We start from the raw sequence: 19,124 nt of genomic DNA on the forward strand, positions 1-19,124 counted from the left end.
AAGTAAAAAAGCTTTCGCTTCCTGTAAATCTTGTCGCCATAGCAACCGCGGATGCACCTTCCGAGTTATGTCCGGTGAGTAGTGATTCCGGTGGAATGATTGTTTAAAAACAAAAACGGGAAAGTATTTCGTGATCGAAAAGTGATAGCAAATTGACACGAAGAATTTGCACCTCTCCAGTGAAATGTTGATGTGTCTGTTAACGTATAAAGTGGTTTTGCACTCAAAAGATCAATTAAGTGTAGAATACTTTATGGGTGACAGATGGAAGGATGAACTAAGCTTGTGCAGATGATGATGATGATTCTCTCTCTCTCTCTCCCTGTGTGTGTGTGTGTGTGTTGGTATATATGTTTGTGTGTGTGTGTAACAACAACCCTGTGAGGCTGGACTGATAAGAAGCAACTAAGAATGAAAGCAACAAAAGCCCAAAGTTCAGTCTAGCCGGTTTTCATGCTTAAGGAAAAACCTAGAACTCAAGAATTTCCTCGTTTCTATGCCAGTACCTTAACCACTACATTAAACTCACTCTATATTTTATATTTAGATTGGAGGATACTTTTAAAGATTAGTAAAAATATATATTCTTTTCTCAACAGGGTCTGAAGTTTATAAAATATCATTTACATTTCCAAATCAAGATAAGTATGGTAAATATTTACAGATACTATATTATAATGTGTTGGTGAAAGATTATTAAAATGTATACAAATTATTTCCAATTCAGGTTGTATTGCACTTATTTGCAATAACATAAATTCAACAGTTCTTATTTTTGGAAAAAAAGGTTTATGCTGTAAATGACACAATAGCCTGGGCATTACAATGCAAATAATTTAGTTTAGAATATAATCTACTATGCTTGCCTATGCTAGTAAGATAACCTGAGATGAGTTTGTTTTTAAATATCAGGAATGTTTAGAGTTGGATTTCCTCAATTTTCTCTCAATTATAATCTCATTCTGTTTGGGGAAGATAGGAAAGTTGAAGAAGAAATTTCCAGCTAGTGAACATTTAGCTGCATTTAATTGTATATCCTAAAGTATGACATTTCTTGACTGATATTATCAAATCATGTTGCACTGTGAATACTACAATTGTTGAAAGCAGTATTGAAAATAAAATATAGCATTATCATAAGCCATGTCTATATGACGTGCTGAATTTAACTCAGCAGTATGATTAATGTCAGGTTCAGCAGTAAAATTTTGTCAAGGGTTTCCTAAAACTTAAGTTTGTACCATCTGCAGGGCTAATTGGTTCATAACCTGAGCTAGCTGATTCATCTGGATAGCCACCTAATTCTGATATTATTACCAAGGACGAACTATTTATAATCACTCAGTTCCAAAAGGATTCAATGACCATTGTTCTGATCCTGTGTTATGGTTCTCCTTTTGTAGTGGAGGAATTATGGAGAGGGCAATCAAACAAACTTTCTGTCAAGAGTTTCCCAGAGACTTAGTTCAGCATGTATTCTTTAGGTTGTCAGTTCAAATTTAGCTCAAGACTCTCAAGACACATGATACCATATGGCCTGATTTAAAAAAAATTATAGCATAGTAAAAACACACCATTAATACTATTGAGTAACTTGTTACTGAGTTTCCCCCTCCTGCATTGCCTTTTGATTCATTAGATGGTGACTGTACAAGAACACCTGATGGAATTCTTGAGAGAAATGGATATGGAGTTCATACAACCGCAGGTGGAATTATTTATCGTGGAACATGGAAGAATGATAAGGTATATTTGTTTTTAAAAAATATCTAAAACATGCAAATAATTAAAGATCTTCTATTACAGTAATATTAAGTCAGTTCTGAAAAAAAATCTGACTGTTCCAATGAATTATGGACTGTTCCATAATTAGTGAGCAGAAACTCACATACTTTGAGTGATATAAATAAATAATCAATTGGGGGAAATGATTGTGTATATCAGGGTTGAAAGAAGTAGAAAGAAAAGATCAGAAATACAGTTGGGATTACCTGGAAGTGTGGTACTGAAGAAAAATATAGATAACAAAACATTCAGTGAACAGAATTTGGAGTTGATGGCAAATAATTGACTTAAGAAACCTCAGTGAATAAATAAAACTTGGAACTACAGCCAATGATAGCTTCATTTTACTGAAAGTGCCTCCATTTGAACATCTTGGAACCCTCCATGCTGTATCTTATTTGATCTCACTGATTTCCTCTCAGCCTTCCATAGCAATTTCATATGGGGATTTAAGTAAGTAGCAATGGAGAATCTAAAAAACAGATGTCCACATTTATGAAAATGTGTATATACACAAATATACTCCCTTGCTATAAAGTAAACTATAAGCTGAACTTTATTCAGCTAAACTTGTCCTGAGTTAATTATGTGTAGGATGGCTCTTTTAAATTTACTAAAATTAGGAAAATAATAATGGAGTAATTTTATTAATACATTTGCTAATACCACTTTTTGTTAAATTAGATGAATGGTTTAGGAAGGCTAGAACATCCTTCAGGTGCAGTTTATGAAGGTGAATTCAAGAACAACATGTTACATGGAACAGGAACTTATGTATTTTCTAATGGATCCAAGTATACTGGACAATTCAATGAAAACAAGTAAGTTGAAAAAAATTACTGCAAAACATCTTAGTATCTTTACTACAGTAATATGCCTAGTTTGTATTAGAAATTTAGTCTTGGTTTATGTAACTTGGTTTCTGTTTGTAATCCAAAATATAGTTAATTTGTTTCTGGCTTACTGTGTTGTGTCAATCTCGAAAAGTCTGGCTTAATTTACAGGCCATGGCCTAGCATTCTGTGTTAACCGATCTTTGTAGGTGAGTATGATCTCTTCAGTTAATATTTCTAGAGTTAGTAAATTTGCTGTTGAAACTCCTTATAATGTTTTATTACTATATTTCTTCTATCATTGTTTGGATAATTTTATTGTAGTGGTGGTATTATCTTTCTTAATTTGTTGCATCTCATCTTACTGTTTTATACAGAAAGACAGTATAAAGAAACTAACTAAAATAAGTCAATATTACTATTTTAGCAAATTGTGTCTCAAAACACCTTTAGATTGTACATGATTATGGGTAGTTTATTGCTTCTGTTTAACCTGCTATTTTTGTTTTTATCTCAGGCTGGAAGGGAAAGGAGAATTTACAGACACACAAGGGCTGGAATGGGATGGCACCTTTCACTATACAGCAGCACCAGGGCTGAAGCTAAAGTTAGAAATGTAGAATGGTTTGGACTGATAGAGTGAAATCAAATCTCCGTTATAGAGTTTTCAAGCAAATAGTTTTTTATATAGTTTAATGGAAACAAATTACTGTTTTTAAAAATAAAAAATAAAGGTCTATTTATTTCTTTAGCTTTCAGAAATTCTTCATCTTTTTCTCTTTATTTAATTGTACATATCATACATATATAATTGTAAATATACTTGTACATATAACATACTAATGTTTAAAATGTTTCTAATCTTTATAAAAATATGAATAGTTCAATATTAGTAGTTTAGATATTTGGGAAGAATAGGAAGTTTGCAAACCAAGGTAAAATTTAACTGAATCAATCTAACACATGTATATAAATAAGTAAAGTCTGCCATTTTTATCAGTCTATTTTCCATTAATACATTAAACATGAATTGAACTTACACCAATGCTTCTAGTGGATTACTAATCTTCAATTTTGCATAAATCTGAGGTAAAGTGTAGGCCAGACCTTCACTGAGATAATTGGATTTACATTGGAAGTTTGCTAATATACAATTTATTTCAGAATTAACAGAATTAAACTATTCCAATATTTTAGCAACATAATTTCTGAACGCAATGAGTTTAACTTTCCAGCAGCCTATGGAACCTATATGTTAGTATCATCTGCTATTCACTTTCATTTCTGGTTATATATTAAAATAATTCCAATAACAATGATGGGAAGAATAATTGTGTTACCACTGATATGAACAGATTTAAAATTCGTACTGTAATTTCATTCTTTAAATATCCTTAAACAATAGATAATTATGGGGCAGGATGAGCAAGTACATACTAGGCTGGATGCACATTTGCTGTGATATTCCTTGTGTGTCCAATCATACTTAGCCAATAAAGAATTATATTCTATTCTAATGCTGGATTTCAACACTTCATTGTTGGTACTTGATCAACAGTGCACTATGGTAAAAAGAACCCTGATGACTGAGACTTCCACAAAGCAATTTCCATTTAGAAATTAAACACACTGTATAAGTGCCATTTTTAGTGGAATACTTAGATTATTTTAATATTACTGGATCACTCAATAAAAAATAAACTCTAAATTAAGTGCTCCTTCCATTACCACCTGAGGTATCTCATGGTCCAATGCCTCCTAGTCTTACCAGGTTTGCCTAGCCATACAGACTTCCCAAAATAGCATTTTCTGGCTATATTACAGGGAAGCTTTCATTATGTCAAGTCAACATGGACAGGTGATGTTGTCCATTAAATAGAGCACAACCAGATTGGGGGAAGGTTAGTAAATTGAACTGATTCATGGTCACATTTGCTGGATAAAAAATACTGGAGAAGTGCATGTTCTGCTTCCTTCTAGCTCGATCCTTTACTTTCCCATTTATGAAACACCAGCAGCATTGCTTTGAAGTACAATTAATGCATACATTTTTGTTGCTACTAAAAAGTAAAAAAAAATGAAGTAGAATTTTATAATTGAGCCAGCTTTTCTCAACTGGGGTCCTGCATTACCTTAAGGTTCCATGAGAGATTGCTAGGAGTTTCCACAAGAGATTGTGACTGAAAAATATCAAACTTCATTTCTTAATTTTCATAGTGTACAGTGCTAATATTTAAAGTTGTGTAGGTTAAAGATGAATTGTATTATAAAGATTTAGCTTTTTTTGCGATTTTTATAGAGATTCCTTGCAACCTGTACATTATTTTAAGGTTCCTCTAGGGTTAAATAGTGAAAACATTGGTTTAAGAAATGTAGCTGCTGTTTTTAACCAGCAGGGAGAATGTGACCTGAGGATTGCATAATTAGAAAGTTTAGATTAGACATGCCTGGATTTTAAATGAATAATTACTGTGTGAAAGACCTACTTCAGAAATCATCAGCTTCTATAGCTACCTTTTCCCTTCATTTGAGACAGTAATTGTTTCAATGTCATAAAGGACCTGATAGATACTGTGAGAGAGAAAGAGAGCACAGCCAATGGTAAGTTTAAAATTGACTGTATTTCCATGTTTAAATAATTAATAATTAAATGTAATATTAACTGAGAATCAACTTGTTCCTTATGTGACACATACGAACAGCAAAAGATTGTAAGAGATCTGCTCTGATACATTAGGTAAATGTTCAGCATCATTTTAAAGCTGAAACTATATATTTCACTTATTGGAAATACTTATATGAGCAATTGACAGATCATTGTCAAGCTTTGTTCATTTATCTTTCTTAATGTATGGAAAAGTGCTGGGAATTAATAATCAAAGCACCTGGAACTACAGTAGTGTTTAGCATGCCAGCTGATGCTTCTCCTCTGGTCTCCTAAAAATGCTGTTGAGGACTAAAATGGGCAAATAATAAAACATGAAAAAATAGTATTTCCTTTCTTTTAGAATTGGTATAATTAGAGATCTTTATATGGCAAAGTATCGTAGCCATGCTTGCTCTGAATGTGGATTGAAGTTCCAATCTTAATGATATACCCTTCCATTTGGATTACTGCAATGTGTTACATATAGAGCTGCTATTAGAATATGGATGTTTGAATACAAAAACAAGAATTTAAACTGAGTTTTGTACTAGGCATGTATTATACAGATATCACCTTCCTTGGCTCTTAATTGTTTCCAGGCTCAGACCAATATATTGCCTTCATTCATCAAAATATTCACGTCTACCTACCTATTGATATGTACCTATTTTCTCCATAATATAAACCATTTCTGAGAGATTCTAGAAGTAAGGTCATAGGACTCTTATTCTTGCACTTGCATCTGGAGGATTTAGGTTGTACAGTAAAGAATATAAAGATAAACAGACCCAAGAAACCATGTCCCTCCAGACATCTAGGTGGCCTCAGCCCTGTTAGCCTTTCTTAAGCCTCTGAAGATCAGGCATTATTCTAGGTGTTTTGGTTAGAAAGTTAAGCAACCTCTGCTGGTAATGCCACTTTTATGATTTGGGTCTATTGTTTTAATTTTGGGTGTCATGGTTTAGAATGATAAAATTTTGTTTTGATTTTGTATACCACCCAGTTACTCTTGTGAGATGAGTATCCATCAAAGTCATGTATATAAATAATTAATCAAACAGGTAGCACAACGATTATACTATGGACAGTACAGAGTCTTGTTGAGCTATAAGTAAAAACAATGACGATTTAATAATTTAAGCAGGTTGGTTCTTGGTTTGAAGAGATTCATTGAGACCAGAAGCATCTTGGCTTTCTCTTCTCAATAAAAGTTTTCATAGATGAGCCAAATACAATATACTTCACTGGTAATCAATAACCTCATATTTTTTCTTCTGCTAAAATTAGGAATTCTTTCATCTAATTTATATATAAAAGTTATTTAAAACAATGGGATGGATTTTTCCCCTCAGTAAAATTTCAAAGTGGGAAATATATTGACTGAACTTGAAGCAATATCCAACATATTTAAGAAACATGGACTCAAATAGAAGAGAAGGTAACTAATATATTTAAATTGTTTAAATTCTTCTTTATTCTTACATAATATTGTATTTAGAAAATTGTAGAAAACATTCAAAATATGAGACATAGAGATTAAAAACAATGATGCTTAAGGAATCTGTGATGGAAAATGCTAGCAAAAAACCATGACTTTGGCATATGGGAGCAAAATGCTGTGCATGTAGAGGCCAATTGATTCCTGAGCAAAAGCTCATTTGAAGAGATTGCTAACATGAACCCACAAATTTTGGCTAACATCCAATTTGATATAAATGTTATTAGAGGTATGTTGTAGCCCTTGTTTAATGAGAGGAGAAACAGTAAGCTTAAATTGCAAATTATAATTGAAGATAGTGATATAAATTTTGTATTCCTGTATCTGTTGTTCAAATGTTGGGAGATTGAATAGACAAATAACAATGAACCATGCATTGGCGAGCCAATTTCTGTTGCAGTTCTAAGAGTTAAATGAGGACCTGTACTTCTAGACATAGGACTTTTGTGTATCCTTATTAGACAGGCTTTTCCCCCCTGTTCCAAGGCCTCTTTAGTAGGAATGGGATGAGGAAGCTGATTAACAGGAGAAACAAGTCATCTCATTAATCAGAAGCACTAATCCTAGGAAGAGAAGGAACTCAGTTTTTTAGGTAGGATTCAAGTTTTTTTGTGTATTATTACTTCATTGATGCCAGCATCAAACTTCTTTGTCTACTGAAAATGATTACAAAAACAAGTTATTGACTTGTGAAGATTATGCATGTTACAATTGAAAAAAACACCCTTCTCCAATAAATTAAAAAAATATTGATTGGTATATAAAATGTTAACATCTCTAATGACACATCAGACAAACAACCAAACTGTTGCAAATAGTACCTTTAAAAGCATCAACAAGTAACATGAAAAACAGTAAAAATTATGGGCTGTTATGGTAAAGAAACATACAAAAAGATAAAGGCATGAGTGTTGGAGGGCATGGTACATATAGAATCAAAGATAGAATCAAAGATATGCAATTATGTAATTCCACAAATGTAAAATTCAGAATTAAAACAAAAATATTTCATGATAAATAAGACTAAAGTGTGATATCTGTGAAAAAGGGTAGTATGTATTACATATTTTTACTGCTAACCTATCCCAAGTAATTTTGAATCTGCTTATAGTCTTCATTTTAAGTGAGAGAAAGCTGTCACAGTTCATAATTTAAAAACTCTTTCTCCAGGTAGTTTCTGATCATTGTGGTAAATCCCCAAACAATCAGAAGAGCTGAAGCAGGTTAAGTGCCTTGTGTTTATTAATTTGAGTGGAATCCTAGATTTCAAAGATGCCATCAAAACCTGGATTTTTCTACAGGCTTTTAAGATGGAACTGTTGTGAGCATCTTTCTCCTGTAATTTGGAGATTAATGGTTGCCAGGTTTTTACTTTAGTCCTAGGGTTATGCTTTGTACTGTACTGATACATGTTTTAGATTTTGTGTGTTATTTTAATTAGGATATTTTGGAAGATATTTTACATTAGTGGGTAGATGGATATTATATAAAAACTGTGCCTGCAAATCCCATTTGCTAGTATGGGCTGAAGTGGCAATTAATTTTAGGATGTTTTCAATTAACTGAGGTCCCAATGGGAAGTAAGACATGGGATTTATATTAAAATTATAACTATCTCTGTATATTTTGATGTGTTGATTTTTTAAAAAGTCAGACGCTTTCTGGGATGCTGCACATATTTACGATGTTGTAACTATGCATGTATCCATATTGGGCATTTAATGAAAAATGACTAAATTGTGAGATTGGCACATTAATAAAATGGCTGACATGATGGTCATGGCTATCCTTTTCTTTCCTATCCCGCCCTGCCCTGCCTCCAGATGCTCCTATTAAACTCTCTTTTTTCTGGTTAGTTGGGTATATTTTTAAAGCAATCCTACTATGACCCATGTTTATATTTTTGAAAAGTAATAAGTAATAATGATGTTACAACTTCATTAAATTTATTTACTTAGATTTCTAAAAATAATTCTGAGGTCAATGGCGAGTCATATTCCTGAAAAAAATAAAAATAAAGTGGTGGTTTATTTTATGATCCCCACAGGAACCAGGCTTAATCATTGTAGAGTGTAATAAAAGATGTAGATTTCCAAATAGTCATTTCCAGTTTTCTAAAGTTTATCATGCAGCACAGTATTTAGAATTATTTTACATACAATGTATCTTGTAAAACTATTGCACGAATATCTAATAACATTTGTGCATCAGTTTTTGTCTTCTACATGGATAGAAAAATTGTATTTTTAAATATATTAAACCAGTAGGCTTGTCAGTCCATATCTTAGCAGGAAGGTTTTGGAAAGTGAAAAACATGGGAAAGGGATTTTAGGTGCATGTTTAGGCATCTGGGAATAAATAATCCCAGAAAGGAATTAGAACTAAATTTAAAGTGTTTGGAAATCTAGTAAATTGTAACTTTTCTGGGGCAATTTCTAGATCATCCTAATATGGAAACATCTCACATGGAATATCATTACTTATAGTTATCTTCAGAAAACTGGGTTCATTAATTTAATATCTGATCTTTGGTAGCAAAAACATGGAGTTGTTTTTTTGCCACAGAGGCACTACTTGGTGCTAACCCTACAATCAGGGGTGGGATCCTACCGGCATAACAACTGGTTTGCTGAACTGCATGCGCGTGCGCAATACTTGTAAATCAACTTCTCCTTCTGTTGATGTGCAGCACTCAGCTGTGCCATGCAAAGCAACTAAGGTTGCTTTAGCAGGGAATAAAGGACAGCCTAGAGCCCGGACGGGTGGGTGGGCCCAACCAAAGAAAAGAGGATCTTCGGAGCGAACCAGTTCAGTGTCAGCTGCTCTTCGGAGTTACCGGTTCTATAGAACAGGGCCAAACCAGTAGAATCCCACCCCTGCCTACAATATAACTGAGATAAGAAAAGTAAATTGGAATAAATGAGGGGAAAAAACTGCCATTCGTTTTCCATGTATTTACAAAAAATTAACTGGAGTAAGTGAGCACTGGAAACAATTACGTACTCCATTGCATGTTCATAGCCATAAGTCTTCCATCACAATACTGGCCATTTCTGCACAGCTGCAGGGATATCCACAGGGTGTTTAAAAAATTCAAAATGGAGGGGGTGAGCTCACTATTGAAACCCTGCTACTTTTTTGGTGCAACACACCATAGAAAAGGTATAAGGTTTTGATCGTGTGGTTGCCATCTTGATTATTATAGCATCTGTATATGTATATTGTACACACACATACAAAAAAATCCTGTAATGGTGATAGATTGTATAGAAAGGTATCAGAGGTTCAAAGAACAGGACTGTGTGTTCTACAAAAAAGAGAACTTTGCATTTGAACAAATTGCAAATCACTCTGTTCCCTTTTATATATATATTTATAGTAAGTCTAATAAGTCAGGTTAATTGACTGAAGTTCTTTATTCCCACAGGAGAAACTGAAAGTGTGCCAGTGATTAACCCTGCAACGCAGATTGCCCAGGTAAAAAAAGAGCAAAATGCTGTAAAGAATCCCAGCTATATAAGAATTAGCGAGGCTTTTGAAACCTCAAAGTATAATTCAAACTAAATTTAAAAAATCAACACAAAATAAACTAATCATAATCATTTGATATGTTAATTATACTAATAAGAAATAATTTTTATATTCAAAATATCGTCCTTTCTCATTCTGTTTTATGGAGCTTACCTAGACTGTAACTTCACTTTTTAGGGTATATTGCCCTTTTCCTATAATACCGAGTAGGAAGGGATTCTGATGCATATACACAAAGCTACCCCGTTGGATATCTGCCAGAGCAAGGTGGTTCACAAAGCACAGAAATCTCAAGAAAGGGTAATGTTTAAAATCCACTATTTTCAATTGGATTTAAGGCTATTAAAATCATGACGAGATTATTGAAGCGGAGGCAGTAAAAGGGAAGACTAGAATCAGGAGATACCTAAACTACAGCTTTCAGCAGAGAATGTCTGTCCACCCTCTTCTTGAATACATTTGACAAATAGAACCCAATACCTCTATAAACATAGGTGATAACCCTAAATGCATGTGCCCTCAAAATAATCTTGAGCGCCAAGCCTCACATTACAAGTTTGTTGTTGCAGGACTTTGTGTAGGGTGGTTTAAGATTCTAGGTTTCCCTGGCACATTTTTCAGGGGTTTGTAATTAAAAAGAAACAGAGGGATGGATAAAGAAACAAGTAGAATGAACAGGGGGAGAATATTTATTAATTTTTTTTTTCATAAATCACAGTAGGCTTGGTCTGGGAAAATGATGGATGACATGTAATATATATGTATCTGTACTTATTAATGGACTTCCCCATTAACTATGCTGTCCTGAATGGAGTTTAGGAACAATTAGTGAAGTTCAGTATATGTTGATTATTCCTTGCACTAGGAATGGTTTTAAATGCTTTTCAAGAAAGTTGTAAGAAATAAGGGAAAATATGTGTTTAGGAGGGTACATTTTAGCTGAGTTTATGTGGCAAAGAGAAAAGGGTTTCTTTCTTTCTTTCTTTTTGAGGATTTGGGTTCCTATTGCATAAAAAACAACTGATTTTAATTAAGAAATAGTTAAAACTGTCATTTTAAAAAAATACAGTAAAACCAACCACCACCACCTTTGACTTATTCACCTACTTTTCTGCTATCTAAGGGCCAAAGTTGAAACACTTTAAAGCCAAATCAACTTTCCCCTCAAAAGAAGGGGATGAGGAAAACCTGGCAACTGTACTGTAGCATTATTGAAGTATTAGTAGCTTGTGATAAATGGCAACCTTCAATATATGAGGTAGAGCAGGGGTCCCCAACCACGGTCCGCGGACCGGTACGGTCCGCGGAACAAGTCCTACCGGGCCGCTGGTTGCTGGGCGCCGCCATCTTTTGATGAAAAAGTGCTTCCGGTGAGCTTTTCCGGGTAGAAAGCTCACCGGAAGCACTTTTTCATCAAAAAGATGGTGGCGCCAGCGCTTCGGTGAGCTTTTCCGGGTAGAAAGCCATTTCTACCGGAAAAGCTCACCGAGCGCTACGCCGCCATCTTTTTGATGAAAAAGTGCTTCCGGTGAGGTCACCGAAGCACTTTGTCATCAAAAAAGATGGCGGCACCCAGCTGATGCCGGTACCGGGCCGTGGCGCCCAGCTGATGCCGGTACCGGGCGCGGCATAAAAAGGTTGGGGATCACTGAGGTAGAGGATTACTTTTATACAGGGGCATAGTAGATTTCAATTGTTTCATTCTGCTCAAGCTTGGTCAATTTTTTTAGCTTCCTGATTGGATGACTGAAGACACCTGGGGTGTGTGGCAGTTTACATGCATTATTTTCTACATTAACACACAAGAGTTCTGGATACTAGAGAGAGGATTGTACTGTAGGATGGATGTTTACTAATTTCTGAAGAGTGATTGATTTAAGGTGAGGAACCTTGCTAGAATTTGGAGTCATCAAATCTGTCTGATGCTGAGATTGCAATAACTAGTAGAAAAACAATAATATTGTAGAAAGAATGCAGCACTTCAATGCAATCCCAAGAAAGGCTGCTGCTTCTAGAATAGAAGCAGTTTCTAGTGTGAATTTTAACTGAATAGGTAAAACTGATGTTAACCCTTCCACCTAAGAGTATTGTGGCATGGTAAAAGAGTCAAGATTGAAGCTCCATCACTTTTTATTTATTTATTTATGTTTGTGTATGTGTGTGTGATATATGCAACACACCTAAAAAGAGATCTTGTGATTGCAACAGCCACACTGATTTTTTTCATCCTCTTGTAGATATCCCAGCTTTTCCCATCTCACCCTTTTCATTTATTTCAATGTGTTTATAGTCTGATAAATGTTATAAGAAAGAGTCTTCGTGATAATAAATCGGACAAATTGATATCAAATATGTAAAATCATTTTTGCATTGAGTGTAGCCATACTAATTCTTGGTTGCTCAAAATCTGACTGCTAATTTATGTTTCGATATATTAAAACATATAATTCTATATGTGTATGTCTATCTGTCAGATATGTGCACATTTCACTCAGGATTTAAATTATGTAAAGGAAAGCATCAGGTGGCTGTTCTGAACATTCACAAATGTTGCCTATTCAGTCTTTACTTTCAGTATAGCCACCAGTAGGCTGATAAAAACTGTGAATAAAAGTCATATTGCAATAGATAGTTGTGTCATCCTGTCTGTAATTCAAGGCCATCAACTTGTTTTGAATCTACTAGCCTGGACTATGCATTACTTGTTACAAGTGTAGACCTGTACAGTTTATTCCCTGTAAATTGAACCCAGCTGAGCAACTTTTAACTGCAGCCTCCTAAGGACATGATGAAAACCAGTTTGGTGTGGTAGTTAAAGCATCAGGCTAGAAACTGGGAGACCATAAATTCTAGTTCCCTTGGCCATGAAACCAGCTGGGTGACCTTGGGCCAGTCACTTTCTCTCAGCCCTAGCAAGGAAGCAATGGCAAACTACTTCTGAAAAACCTGCCAAGAATACTGCAGTGTTCAGGCAGTTTCCAAGAATTGGGCATAATTGAATGGAATATTTTTTAAAAGGACATGATAATCTACATCCTGATTAGACTTTCACACCATTTTTGTTCCATGATTAGAAGTCCACTATGCATGGCTGATGAGCTGCTATGCCGCCTGGTTAGGTATGAAACTAGCTAGTGTACTGTAGTAGTTAAGATGTTGGACCAGTAATTGAAAGATCCTGTTATATATTAACATACTTACCTGCAATTGGTCGGTCCGTGGTGGCGGGAAATTTGAAGAGCCGTCACTGGCCACAGCCACGAGCAGCCTGACTGTAAAAGGGCTGCCATGGTTTCTTTGGCGCTCAGTCCTAGAAGGAAGTAAAGACAACTGATTATCATGCTAGTGTCCTGAGTTTCATTCCCATGATTTAACACTGGCGACGAGGATGGGATTCTGAGACAAAGGGAACCAGCAAGCACGTGGTGACTGACAAACACCGGCAACGCATCGAGACGAAATGGCCGGAAACAACACGCCACTCGCACTGTTCGATCCAGCAATCGAAGACTGGGAATCGTACATCGACCGATTCCTCATGTTCCTTGAAGGGAGCAACCTCAATAATATATCCAAACACAGGAAGAGCCGTCTTCCTCACACATTGCAGTCCTGCAGTATTCAAGATGGCCAAAGCGTTAGCGGCACCCACCGATGTGAAAACGATGGCCTGGCCAGACCTTGAAAGAATACTGAGGGCTCACTACACACCAACCGTTTCCTGCCTCATCAATCGACACCAATTTTATCGGTGCGACCAAAAAGAAGGCAAGAGCATTGCCGATTTTGTTGCAACTCTGAGCGAGATTGCCGGAGCGTGCGAATTCCTAAACATGGATGAAGCCATGAGAGACCGAGTGGTCCTGAGGGTGAGAGATCTTACACTACAGGGTCGATTATTAACAAAACCCAAAATAGCACTCAAAGAAGCAATAGAAGAGGCTACTGCAGCAGAAGCAATGCAGAAATCAGCAGCCGCCATGCGAAAATTAATAAAGCACCATCGGAAACCCCTAAAAAGACCACCACGACCCACCATGAGGACATCGAGTCCACATTGGAAGGCAAGGATGAAGAAGGGGTAAATCAATTCAGTTTGGAACAGGGCAGAAGGGACTGGAACAGAAGAAGAAAGGAATTTCATTGTGCCGGCTGCAAGGGGAACCATCCACGTTCCGAATGCCGTTTCCTAGATGCAATCTGCAAACATTGTGAACAGCAGGGACATATTGCTAGGGCATGCTGAGCAAGAAAAAACTACGACCCTAGACAAAGATGGATACACCCCCCCCCCAAGAGAGGGAGAGACAAACAGGGAGCCGTTGGAACCAAGACAACAGAAACAGGCGAGGGAAAGAGACAAGCAACAGAAGAGATGAAACACACCAGACAGTGACCATTGGACACTCCAACACAACAAATGCCAGGAAAGTATATGTCCAGGTACAATAGAGAGGCAACCCTGTCGGATGGAAGTGGATTCCAGGTCATATTTATCAATGGTATCATGGGACACTACAAAAAGATTGATACCCAATATAAACCGGGAAGAGTTTGAAAGACAAACACTGACGCTGAAAGACTACCAAGGGAACAAAATACCCATAGTGGGCACTGGACAATTCAAGGTAACATTCAACAAATACACCAGAGTCCTCCCACTAACCATAGTCGACTGGAATCGGCCAAGCCTACTGGGACTCGAATGGTTTGCACCATTAGGAATCAAAGTCACAGGGATAAACAGCATCACTAAGACAGAGTGGGAAGAGGACCTAATGGAAGAATCCTGAGATGTGTTCAACAGAGAGCTGGGCAAGTACTGGGGGTCCCCAATTTCCTTTTACCTAAACCCAACCATAGCCCCTATAGGGTTAAAGGCGAGGTGGGTTCCTTTTGCATTAAAACCAAAGATCGATGAGCAATTGGATAAACTCATCACACAAGGGGCTCTAGAACCAATTGACCACGCAAAGTGGGAAACCCCAATTGTTACACCAATTAAACCAGATGGGTCTGTGCGCATCTGTGGGGACTACAAAGCAACCCTTAACCACGCGCTCCAACAAAGCACGTACCCTGTCCCAGTGGTACAGCATCTATTACATTCCCTAGGGGGGGGGGGGAAATCTTCATGAAACTAGAACTCACCCAGGCCTACCAACAATTACCCATTGACCCCGAAACAGCAGAAGCCCAGACAATCGTGATGCACAGGGGGGTATTCAAATGCAACAGATTACAATTTGGCATCAGCATTGCCCCAGGGGTGTTCCAGATTACAATTTGGCATCAGCGTTGCCCCAGGGGTGTTCCACCAGCCTATTGCAAGGAATAAAAGGGGTGGTGCCATACTTTGACGATGTCCTCGTATCAGCCAAGGACAAAGAACAATTGCAAGACCACCTAAGGGAAGTCCTAAGTAAATTCAAGGAGGCGGGACTAAAAGTAAAAAAGGAGAAGTGCCAATTAGCTGTTGGCAAAGTTGAATTCCTAGGATACCTTATAGACAGAGAAGGAATCCACCCCACAGAAAATAAAATCAGAGCAATCAAGGAAGCCCCCAGACCCACGAATAAAATTGATCTGCAAGATTTCATAGGACTCATTAACTTTTATAATATATTCCTACCACAGAAAGCAACCATTGCGGAACCACTATACAAAAAAGCAACCTGGGCCTGGGGCCAACGGGAAGAAATGGCATTCCAGGAAATAAAAAACTTGATCACATCAGACCGCGTACTAATACAATACAGCGAAACACTCCCAATAACCCTAACCTGCGATCCATCACCTTTCAACGTTAGCACTATCCTCAGCCACGTATTACAAGATGGGAAAGAAGCACCCATAGCATTCTATTAAAAAACCCTGTCAAAACCGGAGCGGAACTACAGCCAACTAGACAAAGAGGCATTGGCCTCTGTCACCGGAATAAAGCGTTTCCACGAATATATCTATGGGAGAACTTTCACACTAGTCACAGACCACAAGCCACTCCTGGGCGTCATCTCAGGAAACAAGGCTACACCTAACATACTGTCACCACGAATGACCTGGTGGTCAGAATTCTTGGTTGCCTACAACTACAAATTAACATACCAACCTGGAAAGGACATAAATCATGCTGACACGCTTAGCCGTTGCCCTCTACCTGACATAGAAGACGACCCAGCACCAACCACATTGACCCTCCAAATAGAGACATTAGAAAACCTACCCATAACAGCAGCAGACATCGCTAGGGAAACAACTAGAGACAAAACCCTGACGCAAATTTTAAATTGGGTAGGAAAAGGATGGCCAGAAACTGAGATCGACGAGACCGCCAAACCATTCCGGAATAGACAAACAGAACTCTCAATGCTGAAGGGGTGCGTACTATGGGGGGATTTGGTGGTCATACCGGACATTTTAAGGAAAAGCATACTAGAGATGTTACATGAGGGACACCCGGGTATTGTAAAAATGAAATCCCTGGCAAGGTGTTATGTATGGTGGCCAGGGATGGATAAGGAAATAGGGGACTGGGTGGCAACATGTAAACGCTGCCAGGAATCTAGGCCAACACCCCCCATACCACCAAAACACGAATGGGAAACACCAAGGGGACCATGGTCAAGATTACACATTGATTTTGAGGGCCCAACCAAAGGACACACATTTCTAATAGTTGTACATGCTTACTCTAAATGGCTAGAGGTAAGCATCATGCACTCCACCACAACAGAAGCCATCATTAGACAGCTCAGGAAACTTTTTACAACACATGGATTGCCAGATTTAATTGTATCTGACAACGGGCCACAATTCATGGCAACAACATTCGAGGGATTTCTAGCACAACATGGGATAAGGCATGCACTGACAACGCCAGGACACCCATCCACGAACGGACAGGCGGAACGCATGGTACGTTACACAAAGGAAACATTACAAAAGCTGCGGCCTGGGGACACACAAGAAAAGATAGATAAGCTACTAAGCATATAGCACATGACACCCAGTGCCACAACAAATAAAAGCCCAGCGGAGTTACTAATGGGGAGGAAACTAAGATCACACCTAGACAGACTACACCCCACATATAGCCCAGAAAAACCAGCAGACTCCTCCAGTAATTGCTGCACATTTCAAACAGGGGACCCAGTATACGCAAAAAATCTTACGAGGGAACCATTGTGACCCAGATAACTGGAGGGAACTGGCGAACGTGACCCAGATAACTGGACCCAATTCATACAGGGTAGACACCACGGATGGGAGGAGCTGGAAGAGGCACATAGACCAGCTCAGATCTAGAGTTATGAACGGTGACCCAAACCAACCCACGGAAGAGGGGGGGAGACCCCTCAAACAAAACAAATCCAGGGAAGAAGGGGGAGGCCCCTCAAACATGACCATAGGGGAGGGGGGAGATCCCTCAAGCAAACAAAACACAACCAGAGAAGAGGGGTGAGACCCCTCAAACAGACAAAACACAAGTAGAGAGGGAGGGGGAGACCCTCCATGAGCAAGAAAAACAACAGAACAAACCCTGACAACTATACAACAACCACTACTAACATTAGCCCCGGTTGGAAAATGCAAACACGTACCTGAGACCAGGGAAGAAGGTAGATCAGGGAGACAGGAACAGGTCCAGAAGGATAGTGGGAAAGCAGCCTCTGGCGGGAGTGGCATGGCCGACTCAACCTTCCAGGAGGTTCCAAGAAGACGGACGGGAGAAACAACAGATCTGCCTGAACAGTCCAGAAGCCAAACCGTGACTGAGCTGCGCAGGTCCAGTCAGACCCATAAAAGCCCCACCTACCTACGTGATTACATATGGTAGGCGAGGCTCAGATTGGTTGGACCGGACCAGGTGGGGAGGGGTGTTATGTATTAACATACTTACCTGCAATTGGTCGGTCCGTGGCAGCAGGAAATTTGAAGAGCCGTCACTGGCCACAGCCGCGAGCAGCCCAACTGTAAAAGGGCTGCCATGGTTTCTTCAGTGCTCAGTCCTAGAAGGAAGTAAAGACAACTGATTATCATGCTGGTGTCCCGAGTCTCATTCCCACGATTTAACAGATCCCAGTTCAAGTCTGCTCTTGGTCACAGAAGTTCACTTGATGGCTTTGCGCCAGTCATGCACTCTTAACCATACCTACTTTGCAGGATTGCTATGGGGAAAATATTGGAAGAAGGATTGCTATGTATATTGCCTTAAGTTCCTGAAGGAAAGGTGGAATAGAAATTTAACAAATAATGATTTAAAGTAATGTTGTCTTTTAATGACCCTGTAATCCCTTGCATCAGGGTGGAGTTGGGGCAACTGAATGGAGTTGAATGTTTACTGGCCGGATGCCCTTCCTGTCTCCAATGCAGAGTTCACAGCTGATATTTACTCATTGTGCCCAGAGAGTGAGAGATATCTGCCGCTACCTAGGATCGAACTCACAGCCTCCTTATTGTGAGGCAAGAGCTCTGCCTCTAAACCGCTGCACCACTCTAATGATTTAAAGTAATATCAGATTTAAAAGAAGAAAACAATATTTTTTCAGGATATTTCCTAGTTCTTATAGCTATAAAGAAAAAATGCATATATTTTAAAATATAAAAACACAAAATGATTTTTCAAGGATCACTCTAGAATTTTTTTTTTTTACTGGGAACACCTGAAATATATAGATGCTGATCAGGCAAACAGGTTGTCTTACACAGTGTTCTGCTTCCTACATCTGTTCATATATTGCTGCTTCCTAAAAGCTATGGAATACTTTATAGTTGAGAGATGATGACAGCGCATACCACATCCTAGAGTGCAATAAGCCCAGCCTTTTAT

The 19,124-nt window shown here is 38.0% G+C and overlaps 2 protein-coding genes across 12 annotated transcripts in view; both read left to right on the top strand.

The window, feature by feature from the left end:
* Positions 1–31: 31 nt before the first annotated feature.
* Positions 32–3,369, top strand: MORN2 (MORN repeat containing 2). Its single transcript, XM_026684462.2, has 5 exons — positions 32–74; positions 600–650; positions 1,640–1,746; positions 2,470–2,606; positions 3,136–3,369. Exons 1-5 carry the CDS (start codon positions 68–70, stop codon positions 3,236–3,238), a joined length of 405 nt encoding a protein of 134 aa, XP_026540247.1. The 5' UTR covers positions 32–67; the 3' UTR covers positions 3,239–3,369.
* A 1,640-nt stretch (positions 3,370–5,009) lies between these two features.
* ARHGEF33 (Rho guanine nucleotide exchange factor 33) overlaps positions 5,010–19,124 on the top strand; it is a 34,268-nt gene continuing 20,153 nt past the window's right edge. For 7 of the 11 annotated variants that reach the window (XM_087961662.1, XM_087961657.1, XM_087961698.1 and 4 more), the window contains exons 1-3: positions 5,010–5,219; positions 6,553–6,703; positions 10,191–10,240. In XM_087961662.1, coding sequence (XP_087817788.1) covers positions 6,682–6,703; positions 10,191–10,240 — 72 coding nt within the window. In that variant the 5' untranslated portion in view covers positions 5,010–5,219; positions 6,553–6,681. Of the gene's footprint in view, positions 5,220–6,552; positions 6,704–10,190; positions 10,241–10,471; positions 10,595–12,024; positions 12,175–19,124 lie in introns of those variants that run through there. The other 4 variants (XM_087961702.1, XM_087961682.1, XM_087961690.1 and 1 more) reach the window with 2 other exon arrangements.

The sequence above is a fragment of the Notechis scutatus genome, chromosome 1 (genome assembly GCF_049901735.1).
Source record: "Notechis scutatus isolate UNSWTSFEM ecotype Mainland chromosome 1, rNotScu1.2, whole genome shotgun sequence".
Lineage (NCBI taxonomy): Eukaryota > Metazoa > Chordata > Lepidosauria > Squamata > Elapidae > Notechis > Notechis scutatus.